We start from the raw sequence: 21020 nt of genomic DNA on the forward strand, positions 1-21020 counted from the left end.
ACTGTGCAGTGGTATGGCACACTAGTATCTTTAGAGCAGTTTGCAATGAATTTTAGATCCTCTCTTGGAGAACAATCTATAGTGCTTTTTAGATGTTCTTTTGGACTAATAATTATGACCAACAATCTAATAATGATCATTTAGATAGACTCTTTCCCCCTAGAAATGAATATGGAGATTCCTCTCTCATCTTTCTCCCCCTTTGTACAATCTTATGGGAGCTCATCACCTTCTATGCACCTTTCATGACCTGGAAGATCTTAGTAACTTCTGGCCTTGGCTATAGAAATTTCACTTTCCATTTCTCTGTTCTATTATTTACAAAACGTACAAAACTATAAAATTGCATCAGTTACAGCATAGATTCCTGAAGAATCCCATCAACTATGAGAGAAGAAAAAGAGAAACTTAAATTTTAGATAACCTATAACCTACAAAAGAAACCTTCAAAAAATTCTAGAGAAAAGCATGGAAGTTGGAATTTGCCCTGGTTATTTATATTCCAAGGAGATGAGAGGCTTGGCTTGTGGTGAAGAAATCTATAGCTTGGCCTGAAGAGCACCATGTGGACCAGCTTGCATCATGTTTTTGTTAGCATCAGAGAACAGTTTCAGTGAAGGGATGTTTAAGAAGGAAGGCTCAGTCTTTAGGAAAGCTCTAATGATTCTGATTCCTAAACAATGGCATCCTAAATTTAATGTAACTTCAGATTAGCAAAGAGAAATGGTAAAGTACATACACACATTACATTTTACAAGGTACACACAAACCACACAAAAGCTTTTAAGCATTTGCAATAAATATTTGCATAAAGGTAATAGATTTGCATTGATGTTACCAGGGAGTAAAGAATAAACAAACATTGTGATTTGTTTCCATGTAGCCAGTTTCAGGCTGATTTTGAAGCTCAGTTAAAATATGGTTGAATAAAAATATTTTCAAATAATGCTACCAACAAGGGATTAACTTCCAAAATATACAAACAGCTCATACAGCTTAATATCCAAAAATCAAAGAACCTAATCAAAAAGTAGACATTTCTCCAAAGAAGACATATAGATGACCAAAGTCACATGAAAAGATACTCAGTATCACTAATTGTTAGAGAAATGCAAATTAAAGCTACAAAAACACACTAGTCAGATGGCCATCATTTAAAAATCTACAAATAATAAATGCTGGAGACAATGTGGATAAAAAAGGAACCTTCCCAGTTTGTGGGAATGTAAATTGGTGTAGCCACTATGGAGGTTTCTTAAAAAACTAGAGTTACCATATGATCCTGCAATCCCACTCCTGGGCATATTTGCGGAGAAAACAGTAATTAAAAAAGATACATGCACCCTTTGTTCATAACAGCATGATTTAAAATAGCCAACACATGGAAGCAACCTAAACGTCCATCAGCAGATGAATGAATAAATAAGATGTGGCATATATATATATATGTATATAATGGAATATTACTCAGCTATAAAAAATGAAATAATACCATTTGTAGCAATATGGATGAACCTAGAGATTATCATATTAAATGAAGTAAATCAGAGAAAGACAAATATCATAATATAATATTTTTTTATATGTGGAATCTACAAAATGATACAGATGGACTTATTTACAAAACACAAATAAACTCACAGTCATAGAAAACAAACTTGGGGTTACCAAAGGGGATACCAGGAGCAGGGGAAGAGATAAATTAGGAGGTTTTGATTAATATATTCATACTAATAGGTAAGCAAAAAGTACCTATTGTATAGTACTGGAAACTGTTCTCAATATCTTATAGTAACCTATAAAGGAAAAGAATCTGAAAAAGAATATATATAGAACTGAATCACTTTGCTGTATATGTGAAACTAACCTAGCATTGTAAATTAACTATTGTTTAATTGCTAATTTGTGTCTGACTCTGTTTGTGACCCCATGGACTGCAGCCCACCAGGCTCCTCTGTCCATGGGATTTCCCAGGCAAGAATACTGGAGTGGCTTGCCAGTTCCTTCTCCAGAGGATCTTCCTGACCCAGGGATCGAACCCACATCTCCTCTATTGCAAGCAGTTCTTTACCACTGAGCCACCAGGGAAGCCCAAATTAACTACACTTCAATTAAAAAACCAAGCAAAACAAAAACATAAAAATAGGGTCATAATAACCCCAAATTATGGTTGACTGTATTAGTTTTCATCAGTTTTTGATACCAAATTGAAAAAGAAATAAGAAAGTAGGTACTCATAATGTTTCTGTAAGTGTATATGTTGGTACAACTACAACAGAAGGCAATATGATTATGTCTCTTAAAATTACAAATCCATACAACTTTTGACCCAGAAGTTCTACTTCTAAAATATATATCCTGTAGATATCCTTACATGTGCACAATGATGCAAGTGCCAGATTATTCAGAGAAGCATTCTTTTTACCAGTTAAGATTAGAAACAACCTGAATGTCCATTAGCAAGAAGCTGGCTAAATACACTATGGTGCATTCAAACATGAGGACACCGCATGTGCTGAAAGAAGAGTGAGCACTCTTTTATGTATTGACATGGAATGATGTTCAAGACTATTGTTAGTTTAAAAATATCGAGGTTTAAAGACTGTCTACAGTGGGCTACCCATTTGTTTTAAAGAGTGAGAAGAAAGTACATTGATATACAGATTAGATTAAACCATATAAAATCTCCTTTATTAAGCTGTTTTGACTGAAAAAATAATGACCAATTCCATTTGGTTCCACCTAATACTTGCTTGAAGTTCCATAAAATTTCTTTGGGAATGTGCACTGTAAATTGACAGTTATTCATTGTCTCCAGTGGGAGGCAGAGCTGAGTTAACTGGGGAGCAAGGAGGAGATTTTGAATGCTATGGATATTAAATCATGGGAATGTACCACCTTTTAAAAAAATAATTTACTAAAATTATATATAAGTAAAATAGATAAAGGTGGCTGAGTAATATCATTTTCTCATCTTGCTCTAAATGAAATTGAGACATACCATGTTCCTACCCTGAAGCAACCAAACATTTTGGTTTACTTTCCTTTTTCCTTCCACTTTGCCAGGAAATTCTGGGAATTATCTTAAGATATCTTATCCAAAGAAACCAGAACCTCTAGTGTTTCTGAAAAAAAAAAAAGAGAGAGACAATATTTATATCACTAATCCTGCCCATGGAGGCTGTTTCTGAGTATTTCTTCCTGATGACTTCAGCTTCTGAGTCTACTTTAATGACTCGAGTACATTAACAAATGGAAAATGAAGAAGGATGAAAATGTTAAACCAGATATGAGTATGAACACATTAAAGGGAAAATGACTGTCTCTATTTCTGTTCTGTAGATTATTAGTTGCAGTGGACACATTGAAAAGCATTTCTTCAACTACTTAGATGATAACTCAAGAGGTGGAAATGTCAAAAAGAGGTTAAACTCAGACTCGCCTTTTAAAAGGATTTGTATGTCCAAGTGACTTAAAATTTTATGAATTTAAATGCCCAAGCTAGGGACCAGTTCTGTATTTTTTAAACAAAGCAACTTTTCTTCAGCCTGTCCCTAGAACATCATGGGTGTTATACTCTTAGCCTGTTCCCAAGCGTAAGGAGTTTTCAAGGAGAAGACACAACCTGTATTACTGAACGCTGCTGCTGCTGCTAAGTCGCTTCAGTCGTGTCCGACTCTGTGCGACCCCATAGACGGCAGCCCACCAGGCTCCCCCATCCCTGGGATTCTCCAGGCAAGAACACTGGAGTGGGTTGCCATTTCCTTCTCCAAGGCATGAAAGTGGAAAGTGAAAGTGAAGTCGCTCAGTCGTGTCCGACTCTTAGCGACCCCATGGACTTCAGCCCACCAGGCTCCTCCGTCCATGGGATTTTCCAGGCAAGAGTACTGGAGTGGGTGCCATTGCCTTCTCTGTGAAAGATTACACAGAGAAGTAATCCAGAAATTTTCTTGAGAAAATGAATCTAAACAGAAAAGGACCTTTTTACATGTCCAAATTTATACAAATTACTTTTTCAATGTGCAAAAATTACCAACTTAAGGATTAACATGTACTATTATTAAAGTCATACATGAGTGATGGTCTGAAGAGGCACATATTTAAGGGCTGTCTGCAACAAGCAAACATCTGGTAAAGTTTCTCTTTCTTGAAATATAGGTACCAAAAATCTGTAAGCGACCTGAGGTTTTGCTGCAGCCCTGGGAGGTCACTTATTCACTGGACAAATATATATGAAGTGCCTACAACCATGTATAGAACATGGTCACTTGTGTCATAAGAGTGATTAAAAAAAACAAAATCTAACAACACATACACAGGAGGTTTATTTGTTTTGTGTTATGTGTAACCTTTTCACATTCTTTGAAAATTGTTAACCTGATTATTAACTCTTATGTATAATTTCAGTTAGCCAGAGTATTAAGGTTACAAGCCTTTTCCAGATCATTCTATGTACATAAGCGGTTGCTGCATCTGTACCCCTGTGTCTCGTCCCCCATTCTGCTTGTGTAGGTCTCCTGAGACATCTGCTCTAAGAACTCTATGCCCAACTTCTTTTAATGAGAAGTGATCACTTTTAAAATGCGTCGAAGGTGAAAATGGACTTTGCTTCCCTTACGACAGCAGGATTAGAGACCATTTCCTCTACTGTGGGGTGAAGTGACCTGAGAAAACACAATTGCCTATTAAAATTCTTTTACTTGTTTCGTGCTTTAAAGCTCACCAAGCACTTCCATGGCCACCACAGTAGTTCATTCTCATCATAAGCCCATGTGGTAAATGTGCAAATATCATTTTCCTCATTTAAGTGTGAGGTGTCAAGACTCCAAGAAGTCTTCATTCCTGCACAAGTGGTGTGACTGAGGTTAGAAGCCAGGCCCTGGAATCAAGGCAGAAGAGGGTGAACATGTGAGGCGTGGGCCACACGCAGCAACCTCATACCAAGTTAGGGTAGTCACGACGCGCCGGTCACGGAAGGCTCGTCTAGAAGTCTGTAAAGAGGAGTGACTTCCCTGTTTGAATGGTATCAGATGGACTTCCCTGTATGAATGGTACCAGGTATCTACTTCCATTTTGTAGGGCAGTAGATTTGAAGTTGTGCCCGTAGTTTGTTTTACCCCAAACACTAAAGAATTCAGTGTTCTTGAAGGAGCTACTGGAGCTGTCTTTGGCATTTAATGACAGTTTCACAATGTGATTAGGTTGTACCTCATATCTGAAGAGAGCTCAGCCTGTACATCCTGGGCAACTTTGTAGCCCCTGCTTCTTTGAACTGATGTATATTGCTTTGTGTCTGAACATTAATCCAGGCCTTTTCTTTTATTTCTAGCCCACTGCTTATGAAAAGACTCCTGTGCCCAGTAAGAAGGAAAATATAGACAACTTTGACACGAGTTTTACAAGTTCTGTAGGTAGCAGACTCCCTCCAGTTGAGCTCAAGGGAGAAGTAGAGAAACCACCTGTGACGTCAAGCCAAGGAACAGCAGCCAAAGGCACTGCTAAATCCATTGCCCTGCCTAGACCCAAAAAGAAGCCCTAACAATGCTGTAGTGCAGAAACAGAGCTGCTCTTTCTAGCACTAAGAATGAAGGGGCAGGAGGGGAAAGGACAGTACTGTGCTGAGCTTTTAGCCTTTTAGCTGCACTGAGCCCTGCCAAGTGTTTGTACCCGTTTAGAATTGAAGCTCCTCAACTCCAAAGCAGCGTGGTATTGAAGGACGGACACCAACAGACTTGATGGCAAGTGTGGCTGAAATCAACTCAAGGTGTTTTCAAGAGTTGTTTAGAGGAGGGGATCCCCTCAAAGCAAAGCTGTGGGCACACTTGCCCAGTTTTACTTAAGATTCGTACGTTTAGGCACAATTATTTTTAGGGGAAACTGAGAGTGAAATATGGTAGTAGAGGCTCCAAATGATTATGTGCACTTTGCACTAGGATATTTGTTAGGAAATTACTAATAAACTTGCCATAGGCAAAACAGCAGAAGTGCTTCAGCCATTCACGTGTGTCCTTGTGATTTTAGATTGCTGTAGATTGTTTAAGACAGCTTATTTTAAATGTAGAAAAATAGATTTTGTAACTATTTGCCATTAACTTGCTGCTAAATTCCCAGTGTATTGATTTAATCAATAAAAAACCAGATGTTACCGTGCACGTTAATTTTATATTAATAAGAGGTAACTATAATCAGGTCCTCTAGGCCCTGAAAAGCATATTTTGAGCTTGATCTGCTGCTGCAAAGGTAAGCACACATCTTTGAGGAAGGTCATGAGGCAGGACATGGGGGGAGGTACGTGATTTCTCTTAGTATTAAGGCCTCTCTGTGCGTGCTCTGTCGTTCAGTCATATCCAACTCTTTGCAACCCTACGGAGCATAGTCTGCCAGGCTCCTCTGTCCATGGGACTCTCCAGGCAAGAATACTGGAGTGGGTTGCCATGCCCTCCTCCAGGGGATCTTCCCAACCCAGGGATCAAACCCACGTCTCCTGTGTCTCCTTGCATTGCAGGCAGATCCTTTGCACCTGGACAAATAGTTTTGCTATTCTAGGTCACACTGGGTGAAGAGATGCTTCCGTTGGCCTCACAAACTCTCAGGAAGAAATTTGTATCTGCTTTTCCCGTTATAAAGTAGTAATCTACACGTCACTCCAGGCCCTCGTGAGATTGTCCTCTGGGCCTCCAAAATGCCCCACACCTAGCCAGCTAAGCAGGTACTAATTGCATAGAAATTCCCCCAGTGACTGAAGATAGTAGACGTGCTTCTTGCAATTAATTGGAAGACACAGCTGGGGCTCCAAATGGGTCAAAGATAACACTGATGTGTGTCACTCCTGGCTAAGGAGTTCAGCCAGTGTTTTCTCAGCGCTTTCAATATGCTTTCCCGGAGGGAATCTGCTAGCCAAAACATGGCTAGTGTACATGGTCTACACTTTATTTTAAAACTGGCATTGGAGACTTCCCTGGTGGTCCAGTAGTCAAGAATCTGCCTACTAAGGCAGGAGACAGGTTCCGTCCTGGTTCAGGAAGATCCCACATGCCACGGGGCAACAAAGCTTGAGTGTCAGGACTACTGACCCCATATGCTCTAGAGCCCAAGAGCCCGCTTGTGGGCCTATGCACCACAACTGCGGAACCCCCCCAAGCCCTAGAGCCTGTGCTCCACAGCAAGAGAGGCCACTGCAATGAGAAGCCCACTCAGCACAACAGAGTAGCCCCCGCTCGCCACACCTGGAGAGAGCCTGCGCACAGCAACAAAGACCCAGCACAGCCAAAGATTAAATAAATAAATAATAACTTTTTAACAATTAAAAAACCTGAAGTTGAAGCTTCTACAAGGTTTCTCCTTCCTGATTATTACTTCCAGTCCTACCAGGAGCCTAAACCCTTTCTCTGGGATTAGTGAGCTATCTTTGAACAGCATGTCCTGTTCACCTGTGGAGAAACCAGCCTCAGCTATGTGGAGATCCCCCCTTCCCAGAGGAGCCCCCAGAGGCAGAGGTGAGGTGGCTGGTCTTCTGGCAGAAAAGTCAACCGGGACTTTTCCGAGGTGGCTGTCGTTCTGCCAACCTCCTGGGCTAAAAAATGGAACACTCTATGTTCCAAATGCTCTTATTTTCATGGCGACACCTTCTTCTGTGTCATGCATTGGAGAACTCTGTTGTTAGAATGAATAGCATCCAAATTTCTATCCATATTTCTCTTTAGTCTTAGTAATTCTGCTCAGTAAATTTGAGTAAAGGTCCAGAACCATGCACTAAGTAAAAGGTGAAATGATTTTATAACCTTCCAGTGTGTCCCTTGGAGAAGGCAAGGGCACCCCACTCCAGTACTGTTGCCTGGAAAATCCCATGGATGGAGGAGCCTGGTAGGCTGCAGTCCATGGGGTCGCTAGGAGTCGGACACAACTGTGCGACTTCACTTTCACTTTTAACTTTCATGCATTGGAGCAGGAAATGGCAACCCACTCCAGTGTTCTTGCCTGGAGAATCCCAGGGACGGGGGAGCCTGGTGGGCTGCCGTCTCTGGGGTCGCACGACTGAAGCGACTTAGCAGCAGCAGCAGCAGCAGTGTGTCCCTGGTAGCTCAGCTGGTAAAGAATCCACCTGCAATGCAGGAGACCCTGGTTCAATTCCTGGGTCAGGAAAATCCCTGGAGAAGGGTATGGCAACCCACTCCAGTATTCTTGCCTGGAGAATCCTCATGGACAGAGGAGCCTGGTGGGCTATAGTCCACTGGGTCACAAAGAGTCAGGCACAACTGAGCTACCGAGCAAAGTGCTTCTATACCTTTCCCCAGCCTAGCACCAGGCCAGACCAACTGTCCTTCTACATACGATGCATTCTATTAGTTCTCCTCTGCCCAGATCTTCATTTTGAAGGGAACTTAGCTCATTCCTCTTAAGGGGAATTTTCAAATTATTTTTGTCATTTATTTTTATGTAACACACTTGGGCCAGACCATGTCTGTGTTTTGTTTTCCAACTGCTTACCTCTTTAATATCTGGGGATCTGTGGCCTCGGTTTCTCCATCTGCTTTCATAGCTGTGAAAATAGTCACTCTTCTGTTTCGGAGGCATTTTCAGTGGTGATAGGCCTATTCCAAGACATTGATAATCACTCTGACACCTCCTGTGCACCACAGCATGGACGCGTGGGCTTCATTACAACCCACAGGGACATACTCTGCCCAGGACAGTGCAGAGCAGGTGTGATTTCCAAGGAATGCAAATGCCAATCAGCACTCTGACTTGAATGACAGACAAGTCAAGACATGAGAAATATGATAAAAAATAAATGCAGGCTGGGGGCCTGGGGAGGAGTTCGGCGGAGGAGAACAAGATGATGTCAGAGAGGGACTTAGAAAAGAAAGGAAAATGGGTTGGGATCAGGGGAGCAAAAAAGAGAACAAAGTGCAATTAATAAAGAATACTGACTAGATAACAACACGTGGATCTGCCAGACCCAGAAGCAGGAGTCAGAGGATGGAAGTGCTCGTAGGGTCGTTAACGTGGTCCTTGTTCTAGGCCGGTCTGCAGTAGGACCAGCCCCTCTCGTGGCCTGAACACCAGCACACTAAGATGAGGACACAGACTGAAGAAACAAAGACCTTGGGGAGACTGAAGCTGAGAGAGGCTCTGGTTGTAAGAGGTGGCCGCAGAATGGTCCTTACATTTTGAATAGGAGTGCTCTGTGGTGTTGGGGGGTGGGGAGGAGAAAAAATACAAAACATTTTGTGCTTATCACTGAAATGCTTTGTTTAAATAATTCTATTTGACTCCAAAATGTAAGTTCCAGGTTAGAAAGATCAAAAGCAGTCAGTCTTGAAAATGAAGCTTTTTAAATTCCAGTGCTGCTGTTGGAATAGAGAATAAAAGGCTTTGTTCAAACATGCATTCCCAGCAGTGAGCAGAGCTTTGAAATTGGTCAGGGAAGTTGTGTTCCGTAATGGCTGCGCTTGCCTGGAGACCAAAGAGCTGTGGACTCTGGGAAATGACTCTGGGCTGGATATTTTCCATCTGCCCCTTCAGAACCACTCTGCCCTCCCCACCCAAAAGAGGTGATCTTTCAGGATTGCATTAATAGGTTCTCTTGGCATCTGGGTTCATTGGGATTCTGTCAGTGGGGAATACCAGCAACCACCCAGGGTGGCAGAGCAACCCTGATTCTCCTGGTGCTGGGCTGCTGGGAAATCTCTGTGTTCTCCTTCTATAGACTTCAGCTGCTGCCAACGGTACCCCTTAGCTGCTCCCAAGGTCCTGCCCCTTCAAGCCAAGACCAGGGCTACTGTCCATGGGTCTGTGTCTTCTTTTATGGGTTTCCCTAAACTCAGTACCTTTGGCAAGTAGTCTCTTTGTTAGAGTCTCAACTACCCCATTTGAGTATGTACCATCTCTCTCTTCCTGGGACCCATGGTGATCCAGACCCTTGTCAGTTCTGCATGATTCTGACCTGGGGCAGCTTTGTCTGTGGTTGCCAAGTGAAGACTGGAAAGTGTAAATGTGTTCTTCCTGAAACTGATGCCCTTGGGTGGTCACTGGGGCTTGAGGGGGTTGGTGGCAGGAGAGAGGATCCTGGCATTGGAACCTGGACCCGGTGAGATAAATCTAACATTGCCCAGCTGGATCTGAGATTGTGTGGACCCAGAAGGTCCCACACCATGGCCTCTGGGAGTCAACAAGAAAGAAATGCTTGATTTGTAACAGTTGAGAGGACCCACAGCCTGGGATGGGAGCCACCCTCGCCATCTCCTGACTGTGGACTCAGGGCTCAGCAGAGTCTTGAAGCACAGGAAGCCTAAAAGACAAGAGGCTGTTTGTTTCATCTCTGCAAGCACTAAAATCACTTTACAAAGCATTTTAGAGTAAAATTTTCACTCTTCGGAGGTCTCACATAGTTCAGTTTTACTCTTCAGGGTCCGGTATTTTCTGAGTGAGCAGGCTTAGGACTGATGGTGATTTCTGCTCAGTACATGGCTCACTTAATTCTCATTGGTGAGCCAATTTGCTTTGCTTTTGTTCTTCAAAGGAAGGCCATATTCAGTGTCTGGCTCGCTTTTTTGGTGGCTGCCTCCCTCGGTTGCTGGTATAATAAGCTCTCCCTGTTCTCTCTCTCTCTGTTCCCTAAATTATCCAGAGCAGCCCTCAGCTGGAGCTGCAGGGATTCCCACCACTGCCCCGGTGGCCTCACTTCAAGCAGCAACACACGAGGGGCAGTGGAACATTGAGAAGATGATTAGGGCCACTGCAGTGTCACCACTGGCTATCTTAGAGCCTTCCCCACTTAGCTGCCCGGTTCCACCCCAGACATCCTCAAGGGATGCAGTGAACTCAGGGTAAAGACCTCAGAGGACCTTCTCTCCAAAAGGACAGACCTCCCAGAGGACAGGTCCATGGATGCAGTGTGTACTCTTCCCCCCAGTACGAACTTCTCCTAAGTGGACTCTGCAGAATCTCCAGACCAGACATAGCCTTGGCATGGACACAGAGGTGACATCAATCTCCCTGCACCTGGGGGACCTAGACAGTCTTTGACGCTCTCACCCATGGTAGGCTCTGCAGACAAGGTCCTGACATCACACTGTTGTTTAGGAAAGACTCTTCTCATCAGCACAGAAAGATGCCTCCATCCTCAGGGCAACTGCACAGTCCCAGGAGTCAGCATTTCCAGTCTGACCCAGGGGCCTGCAGGTAGAGGATGAGCAGCTGACACCCTCACTGGCCCCTGAAGAGGAAGTTCTCGTGGAGAGGTGGCAGCCAGTATTTCCTGGGCTAGACATTGGTTCACGCTGGGTTTACTAGGGATCAGAGTCCTCTTGTTGGCTGGACTTTGAGCTGTATTAGTGGAAGGGATCTCTGTCTCTTAACTGAAGCTTCTCTTCAGGTTATGATGTAATAGCAGCAACATCTACAGAGCATTTGCCACATGCCAGACCATCCAGAGCCCTTTACAGGTATTCTTTTAATCCTTATGACAGCTCCTGAAGTTGGCTTTTTTTATCTCTAAAGAGAAATAAATTAAGGCACAGAGAGGTTAAGAAATGTTCGTGGTCACACAGCTATGAAGTAGCAGAACCAATATTTGAACCCAGGCAGTAGGTTCAGATGGTAAAGAATCCGCCTGCAATGTGGGAGACCTGGGTTCGATCCCTGGGTTGGGAAGATCCCCTGGAGAAGGGAACGGCAACCCACTCCAGTATTCTGGCCTGGGGAATCCCCAAGGACAGAGGCGCCTGGTGGACTACAGTCCATGGGGTCACAAAGAGTCAGACACGACTGAACAAGTAAGCACAGCACAGCACAGCAGGCTCACATGTATCTCGAGGCATTTTGCGTTCAGACCTGAGCCTCCTGGAAGCTTCCATCTGAGTTCCAAAAGGCCAAGTGACTCCTGAACTCTGTCTTCCGGCAAAAGTCGAGGTAATTTGGGTATGTTTGGGCCTTGAGGTCTCAGAACAGAAACAGATTATTTTGCAAGCTAATAAATTTGAGCAGGACCCACCTAGCCACACCCAGGGAGCACTGCATTCTGCAGGACTTTGCATAATATCTATAATGAGTTCTGAATGCTCTAACTGGTCATTGTCAGGAGCAGTCTTTAGAAGCCTTTGAATATATTTTTGACAGAAGAGAGAAGGGGGGCTCCATTGCCTCCAGAGGAATTCACAGAAGCCATCCAGTCTGTGCAAACGTGATAGATTGATGCTTACAGGAGCCAAGTGCTGTAATTCCCATCACAGGGCAGTGGGGGCTAAGAATCACTATTATGTTTCGATTTCCCATATTTCTTCATCAGGTAGTGTGTGTAGCTGTGCAGCTGAAAATATAGAGTTCAGAAGTCAGCTGCTGGACCATTTCTCCACCCTGCCTAGCTCCTGTATCTTTAGCATTTGCCATCACTTACCCCTTTAAGGTAATGTGAGGTGGAATAATGATTTTGCTTGTCATACCAACAGCTTCCTGGTTCAAGGAGCACAGGCTGTTTCTGAAGGCTCGGGCCCTTCTGTGGTATAGGATGGGGCAAATGTCTGCTCTGGAATGAAGGCCAGAAGCCAAGGATGGTGCCTCCTGCCCCCACCCGCTGCCAGCCATCCCTCAGTCCGCTTCCTGCAGGTCACTGGAGGAGAGGGAGTTCCTACATAGGGTCCTCATTGCTGTTTTGGAAATTTGGTAGAATAGAAAAGGCTTCTAATGAATGGAGAAGATCCCAAAGCCCCTTAAAATAGGTAATGTTTTTACAAGAGTTGTTTTGCCTCTAGAAACAGTTACCTGGTCGTAGCTTGACATCCGTCCTCGCTTCAGTATAGGATTTAGTCATTCACCCACTTGAGTTTTATACCAACTTTTGGCTCACTGTTTTGTTTTTTAGTTTTATATCTTTTTTATTAATTTATTTTTAATGAGGATAATTGATGTACAATATTGTTGGTTTCTGCCATCAACATGAATCAGCCATAAGTAAACAGACGCCCTCTCCCTCTTCACTGTTTCTTTTTCACACGGTCCCTGACTGTGAACCCTTGTCGGCTCCCCCACCCCCTTACTCATTCTTGGCAGTGACGTCTTGCCTGCAGTGCACTCTGCTTGCCTGGAGGGGAACATCAGTCTGACCACTCACTGCCCACTCCTTTTTCCTCCAGGTGACCAGCTGCACACTCTTGCAGCAGCAGGGTGAAGGACCACGAATTGCACAAAGAACTCAGTAGAATTGGATTGAGAGACTCAGTCCTTCTTCCAAGAAGTATTTATTGAGCATCTACTCTGTGCTGGGCATTGTGACAGGCACTGGACAGAAAATTATGTAAGAGACAGTCAAAGTCATTGCCCTTAAGGAACCTGCAGTCTTGCAGGAGGGAAGGAAAGATGATTGAGACCTATACAAATAGTAGAAAAGTTATCATTAAAGCAATAAAGGAAATAGAGAAAGGTAAATAGAGAATAACAGGCTAGGACCCTTGTCCTAAAGTCGTTCTGAGGATACTTGAAGGCTGACGGGAAGAATGCTTTAGGCAGAGTGAACAGGGAAAGAGTCCTGGAACATTGGGTTCCAGGACTTGGTTCAAAGGCCAGACACAACATGGGCGAGGGGGATACAGGGCCAGGTACTACAGGACCTCAGGGGCCACAGCAAGGAACCTATTTATTCTCAACACAGCAGAAAATGATCACGTGTTCAGCTGGGGGATGGAAACTGATTCAAGGATGTCTGTGCCTTCCCTGTAACAAATGACTCAAATAGAGCAAGAGACTGGAGACTGGTTAGGAGGCACTGCGTAAGAGGGTGGCAGAGAAGATGGAGAGAAGTAGGTGGATATGAAACATGTTTTGGAGACAGAATTGATGGGATCCAGTGATGGTTGGATCCAAGGGTGAAGGAAAAGGGGCAGGGGGCCAAGAATGACCTTTGGCTTCAGTAACCAGACTAACGGTGGTTTCACTCACTGAGGAACACCAGGTCAGGGATGGCAGCAGAATGAAGAGCTCCACCTGCATACTATTAATAAGTTGAGATGCCATCAGACCTTGAAGCAGAAATGGCTGGTTGAGATGGACTTGAAGACTGGCGTGGATCAAGGTGGATTGAGAGAGGGGAAAACGGCCTAGAGGAGAGAAAGCGTGTGAAGAGAGATTCAGGGCTAATAGTTTTGCACAAGGGCTTTTACACACTGGACAGAACTCACAGAACCCAGAGGCCCAATAGACCCAGGATTCCAGGCACCATCTGGTCACCCAGCAGACTGTCTCTCTCAAGAACTGGACAGTGACTATGTGTTGGCAAGAACGAGAATAAGAACGGGAATAAGAATGGAGTGGACTGACACAAAATACCACTGGGAGAAGTATCCCTGGGAGATATGGCCAAACCTCCTTATAAGGTTGATTAATCGAATCTGAATAGTGATAGGTAACATGCCCTCAATAGCTGAATCATACTTCCATAGCTTCCCATCAGCAGTAAACCAGAAAAGGATGGGTCATACTTTCCTGAAGCCCAGATCTGTAGAATCATGGACCGTCTACACTGTTTCTTCTGCCCAACAATCCCTCGGGAGGAACCCCCACCCACAGCCTCCGATGATGAGCTCCCTGAAATGGGGGGCTCCCCACCTTCCAGGACAGATGAATTCCACTGTGGAAACACACCAGGACTAGAGAAATCTTCATGTTAACCGACACCCGCTCCTGACTCACCACCTGGTAACTATTTAAAGTCTGTTCCTTCTGCCACATAGTGGCCTCTGAAGAATTGAAGGTATACCCCCACAGCCCTATGAGCGCTCTCTAGTGTGTCTTCACTTCTTTTGGGCGCTTCCTCATATGACATGTGTTTTGGCCCTTCATTCTAGTTCATCCAAATGAACCCAGGCCTCCAAGTGTGGCCACCACTCCCAGTCCTCTGGACACCAGGCCCGTTACTGCAGCTCATCGTGTTCCTTTTAGCAAGGATTTGTGGGCACTCTGGTTCGAGTTCACTAGGAGAGCCTCTAATGACAATGTGTCCCTGAAGCACGTTCATTTCCCCATCGATGTCCTTGTGGCAGACTCTCGGTAACCACAGACGAGCCCGTTTCCAGGGTGCTGCCAGTGGGAAGTGATGGAGAGCGAGCCTGGGTTGAGTCTGAGGCACAGAAGGCTCAGATTTCCCTGAGATTACCCAGGAAGACACTCATTTTCCTTAAGTGTCTGTTTTCTAATTGTCCTCTAAGTTATATGGAGAGGGAAGAAGGCCCAAACTGAACCATAAGCCTGTTTGCCAGAGGATGCATTAGTGGCTTCACTGCTGCTGGGTGGCACTGAGAGGCAGGAGAGGCTTGGCAGTCTTGGAAGGGACCTGTCCCAGGCCCTCCCAATAGGAAGAGCACAGGGCATCCTCTGCGTCACCGTCACCTAATGTCCCTGAGCCTCCTCAGCCTCGGGGACACAGGCACATCCCATGCCTAAATGAAGTGGCTCTGCACCCTTGCTCCACGTTACGCGCAGGGTCTGAGACTTCGTCAGAGGATCGCCTGCCCCGCCCTCCATGAGAACTCCCGGAATTGCTCGCATGTGTGCTTGTTCACATGCTTTTTGCCTGCAAGCAGAGGCTCAGAAGCGACCCTTGAAACCAGGGCTGATTCCTGAGGCACTTGCCCCTCACTTTATCTTCAGGACTTCTGCTTCCCCAGCTTCTGGGAAGCTCCTGGGAGCCAGAGGCCATGGCAGCAGCCTGCCCATAAAGATGCCATGTGTTCACAGCGATGAGAGTGAGGCCCAAACCATAGGTGTCCCACCTGGATGTGGTAGGACAGAGCAGCCTGGACGCCCCCTCACGTAGCCCCTGCTTGCTGTGGACTCAGCCTTGTGGAGTGGGTGGACGTGGGTGGGAACAAGTGCTGAGGTGCCTGAGATGTGACATGCTGGGTGGGGTGGGGTAGGGTCTGTGGGAGCAGTGTCACATGTAAGGGAGGAAGTGCACAGAGGAACGTGGTGGGAGGGCCCTCAGAGACCTCTCAGGCTTTCCCTGGCCCCAACCCCAGACCTTGGGGCTCTCCAGCTAATCCTGATACACAATAGCTCTGCTTCCTATCTGGGCCCCAAAGTAAGTGATGGGATTTGCAGGCTGTTTTCAAGGAACGTAATGGGAAGAGCATCTCTGCCTATGATGAATGGCTCTGGCCACATGCATAACCTGAATCTTTCAAAACACAGAGCCCATAAAAGAAATAAAAAGGCATTTCTGGGGTGACAAGGGTAGGCTGTGGCCAACCCCGCTCTGTACAGCAAGGCTCAAGGGAAGAGCTCCTCTGATGGCTCAGTGCCCCCTGGATCAGAAGCCAGGCTGGGATCCAGCTGGGAGTGGGAGCTGGGTGTTAGGTGGCCTCTCAAGACTCTTCATTCATTCAGGATGTCTCTTGCAGAATGTCCCTTCCAGATACATGGCAGGCAGAGGCTCCAGTAGCTCCTCACCTAGCAGCTTCCCTCCTCCTTCCCTATGAGGCAGTAGCAGGAGTCCAACCCTCAGCCATGTTGAGGGGGAGGGGCCAGCAGGAGACTTCAGCCGACCTGAGTTTCTTGGAAGACTCTTGATCAGTCATGCCCGGTCCCCAGCACTGCCTTTGGGCATTGAGATTTAAAATGAGATTGAATGTTTTTTTTAGGGGGGATTTGTTTCAGACCAGGGGAGAAGACTGAGAAGTCTGCAGCATTCCCATCGTGGCAACAGGACAATGTCAGTAATCCACGGCTGGGGATTATTTACTGCTTCCCCCCCATCCCGGTAATATGACCAGCATTTACTGGTCATTTGGCGCTAGTGGTAAAGAACCCACCTGCCAGTGCAGGCGACATAAGAGACACGGGTTGGGTCTCTGGATCAGGATGATCCCCTGGAGAAGGGCATGGCAACCCACTCCAGTATTCTTACTTGGAGAATCCCATGGACAGAGGAGCCTGGTAGACTATGGGGTTGCAAAGAGTTGGGCACAACTGAAGCAACTGGGGACACACGCACTTGGTCAAGTGGACACCATCTCCAGCTTCCAGGTTTTGCTTTATCTTTGACATGGTTGAAGGAAAATGGACGATTTTACAGGGTGCAAAAGGGCACAGTCAGGTCACTGATTCTGATGATGGATCACCTTCCGTGGACATTGGACACCAAGGAAGGAGGACAGATGCTGGGAAAGCAGCTTCAGATTCTGCCGTGGAGGAACCTTTCCTACCTGGGCAGAGTGTTGGAAACTTCAGGGACTGGAGGAGCCAGTGTGAGGAAGCCAGACGACATGATCTGACTTATTTAAAAGAAATGAAAAGCAAGGCCTGCCAGACCAAGTGTTAGTGCAGACCTCATCCAGTGGCAGAGATCCCAGCTAATGACAGGAGCGCCACCCAGGTGGCCAGGAGAAAGGAGCGCCCAGCAAGGAGCGCCCAGCAAGGAGCACCCAGCTCTGCCTCAACGCCCTGCCTTCCGGCTCCGGCTCAAGGCTTTACATAATGACCCCCAGCAGCAGCACCACCACCACCCAACACACACACTCATGTGCACCCTCTGACTCACAAGAATTGGGTTTTAGCTGCACACATGACAGATGACTCACATTCACTGTCTGCCCCTCCAGCCCAGGACCCAGGTGCCTGAGGCTTAGCCAAGACTCAAGTTCCCAAGAGCCCTGCCCCAGCTGGGTGCCACTCAGTGATGCCTGGGTTGGAACCACGACACGAATACCTCTCATTCCCCTGGGGCATCTCTGGGAACTTCTATAGGCTCAGGAAGGAAGCAAGGGGGCGCAAGTGTTCTGATGGGAGTCTGGAAATCTCAGTGGCCCGAGTGCCCAGGGAATGCGCTGTGTTCTCCATGCTGAATTTCCCTCCCAAGGCTCACCCAACCTGCTTCTTTTTCCTAGGGAAAAAGAACTCTCAAGTAAGCTGCAGTATGGCTGCAACTTACTGGCTGCTGGCAGTATGTATGAACGGCATATTTACTGTTGATGAATATTAAACTTGCTGCTACTGCTAAGTCACTTCAGTGGTGTCCAACTCTGTGCAACCCCATAGACGACAGCCCACCCGGCTCCCCTATCCCTGGGATTCTCCAGGCAAGAACACTGGAGTGGGCTGCCATTTCCTTCTCCAGTGCATGAAAGTGAAAAGTGAAAGTGAAGTCGCTCAGTCATGTCCGACTCTTAACGACCCCATGGACTGCAGCCCACCAAGCTCCTCCATCCATGGGATTTTCCAGGCAAGAGTACTGGAGTTGGGTGCCATTGCTTTCTCTGAATATTAAGTTTAAACACATTATAAAACAGTTCTCTGAGAACTTAAAAATCAGGCAATAGTTGTGCTCTTCTTACCTTGATGGTGTATCACCAGTTACTTAAGTAATACAAATTGTAGGAGTTCATCACCAGTAATGAGTTTCCTTCAGCAGTGGGGTTGGGGGTGAGTAACATGTACCTCCAAGGTAGGCACAGGACAGAAATGTTCCACTTTTGCACCAACATGAATGCCCATCTCCAGTGCTAGGTGGTGGGAAGTTACATGCTGGAAACCCTGTTGTTGCAACTATGTGTCCTCGCCCATTGTGCGGTTAACTGACAAGCCACTAAATGGATAATGATGAAGCAAGCTAAATTAATAGTAGTCTGTAGTTAAAAGGGAAGAATAGCAGCTAATTAAAACCATAGCCACTCGGGACACGTTCTTCAAACCCTGCAAGTGTGTTCAGGTGTGGCCAGGCTCTAGGAGGTGTGGGCTGCAGGATCCTCTGCAGACTCTGGAAACACACTAAGACATTTCATTTAGGTTACATTATTGGGAAAACGTTATTCATGAAAGTCCTCCTGGGAAGGAAAACATACTCGTTGGCAGAATATCCCTTGGTAGGTCCTGGGGCTGGAAGACAAGAGCACAACAGGCCTGAATTGAGTGGAAAGATTGAGGGAGTGATGGGTGGGGGAGGCAAGTCCATTGCTCTGGGAGAGGAAGTGAGAGAGGAGCACCAGATGGTACAAATCTTTCATTTGCAACCTAACCTCTCTGTGTCAACACCCCTGTTATGAACTGAATTGTATCGTCCCTCCAATTCATATCAACCTCCAGTGTGACTATATTTAGAGATAGGGTCTGGAGGGAGGTAATTAGGTTGAATGAGGTCATATGGGGGGGGCCCTGATCCAATGGGAGGAGAGTCCTTATAGGAAGAGGCATGGGAGAGCTCCCTCTACCTCCGTGTTGCGAGGACTCAGTGAGAAGGCAGCTGTCTGCAAGCCTGGAAGAAGGCCCTCACCAGAAGCTGATGCTGCTGGACCTTGATCTTGAACTTCCCAGCCTCTGGAATTGTAAGAAAATATATTTCTGTTGTTTGGGCCACACGGTCTGTGTTATTTCATCACGGCAGCCCCAGCAGGCTCAGTCAGTCCCCTGCCTCTATTGATCTCCACTTCCTCCCAACTTGCAAAGTTCCTGAGTGCACGGGGATGGGATGGAGCCAGAGAGGGGGTAGGCTCTGGGCTCTGACTGCCCCTGAGGTGGGCTCAGGTGAGTCCAGGGGCAGAATGAGAGGTGGTGGGAGCCCAGAGGCAGAGAGAAGCACAGGAAGCCCTTGGAACTTGGAGAGGACTCTGGAATCCTCCCACAGGCCATGCAACTGGAATCTGAGGCAGCTGGGAGCTCAACTGAGCGAGAGTCAGGAGGCATACGTGAGTATTAGCATTAATACCTCAGAAGTTTGGATCTCTTGGTGTTGTTAAGGAGGCCCAGGATGAAGAAAGACAGCGGGGGAGTGAGGTGGGGCAGGGAACAGAACTGCATATTATTTGTGACCAGGCGGCGCTAGTGGTAAAGAGCCCACCTGTCAATGCAGGAGGCATGCAGGTTCCATCCCTGGGTTGGGAAGATCCCTTGGAGAGGGTCATGGCAACCCATTCCAGTATTCTTGCGTGGAGAATTCCATGGACAGAGGAGCCTGGCAAGTACAGTCCATGGGGTCTCAAAGAGTTGGACAAAACTGAAGTCACTTAGCAAGAGTCAGGAAAGGGCCTGCCTGCTGGGACTGGTGACAGGAGGATGAGAACCCTGGGCTCCCAAGGCTGCAGGCACATCTGCTCTTGGGAACTGCCGAGAGGCAGGAGACCCAGGCTGTGCCCAGGATGGAAGCACCTGGGGCTCTTGCAGCTTAGGACAGTTGAGCTTTTCCAGGGGCCCTGGGCCCTGCTTCTTGCTGCCTGGGTCTCTGTCGCTAGGATGCTGCTGCTGCTACTGCTAAGTCGCTTCAGTCGTGTCCAACTCTGTTCGACCCCATAGATGGCAGCCCAACAGGCTCCCCTGTCCCTGGGATTCTCCAGGCAAGAATACTGGAGTGGGTTGCCATTTCCTTCTCTAATGCATGAAAGTGAAAAGTGAAAGTGAAGTCGCTCAATCGTGTCCGACTCTTAGCAACCCCATGGACTGCAGCCCACCAGGCTCCTCCATCCATGGGATTTTCCAGGCAAGAGTACTGGAGTGGGGTGCCATTGCCTTGGGTGATGCTGCTGCTGCTGCTAAGTCGCTTCAGTTGTGTCTGACTCTGTGCGACCCCATAGAGGGCAGCCCACCAGGCTCCCCGGTCCCTGGGATTCTCCAGGCAAGAACACTGGAGTGGGTTGCCATTTCCTTCTCCAATGCATGAAAGTGAAGTCGCTCAGTCATGTCCGACTCTTAGCGACCCCAGGCTCCTCCATCCATGGGATTTTCCAGGCAAGAGTACTGGAGTGGGGTGCCATTGCCTTGGATGAGCCGCCTGCAAATAGTCTGCCCCAGTAGCAGGGGAGCCAGTGTGACCTGCTGATGCTTCGAGCTGAGACCATCCTGGGCTCCCTGTGGCAAAGTTGCCTCCTGCCTGGTTCCTGCCTTTCTTCCCTCATATTCTCCCCAACCACGCCTGGCCTCATTTGGGCCCTCACACTGTCACTGCCATCCTCTGCCGGGCACTGCCCCTCCCCCCACCCCAGCCTTGAGCCTTTATCCTCAGGGTTTCCAGTAGAGTGGCAGTGGGATGTCTTACTGTCACC

At 46.7% G+C, this 21020-nt stretch overlaps 1 protein-coding gene across 5 annotated transcripts in view; it reads left to right on the forward strand.

Annotated features, from left to right (window-relative positions):
• The window catches only part of STK33 (serine/threonine kinase 33), a 188693-nt gene extending 182548 nt beyond the window's left edge, over positions 1-6145 (forward strand). For all 5 annotated transcript variants that reach the window (XM_010812467.3, XM_005215977.5, XM_005215978.5 and 2 more), the window contains one exon: positions 5330-6145. In XM_010812467.3, coding sequence (XP_010810769.1) covers positions 5330-5539 — 210 coding nt within the window. In that variant the 3' untranslated portion in view covers positions 5540-6145. The remainder of the gene's footprint in view (positions 1-5329) is intronic.
• The last annotated feature ends 14875 nt before the right edge of the window (positions 6146-21020 follow it).

This window comes from Bos taurus, chromosome 15, assembly GCF_002263795.3.
Source record: "Bos taurus isolate L1 Dominette 01449 registration number 42190680 breed Hereford chromosome 15, ARS-UCD2.0, whole genome shotgun sequence".
Taxonomy (NCBI): domain Eukaryota; kingdom Metazoa; phylum Chordata; class Mammalia; order Artiodactyla; family Bovidae; genus Bos; species Bos taurus.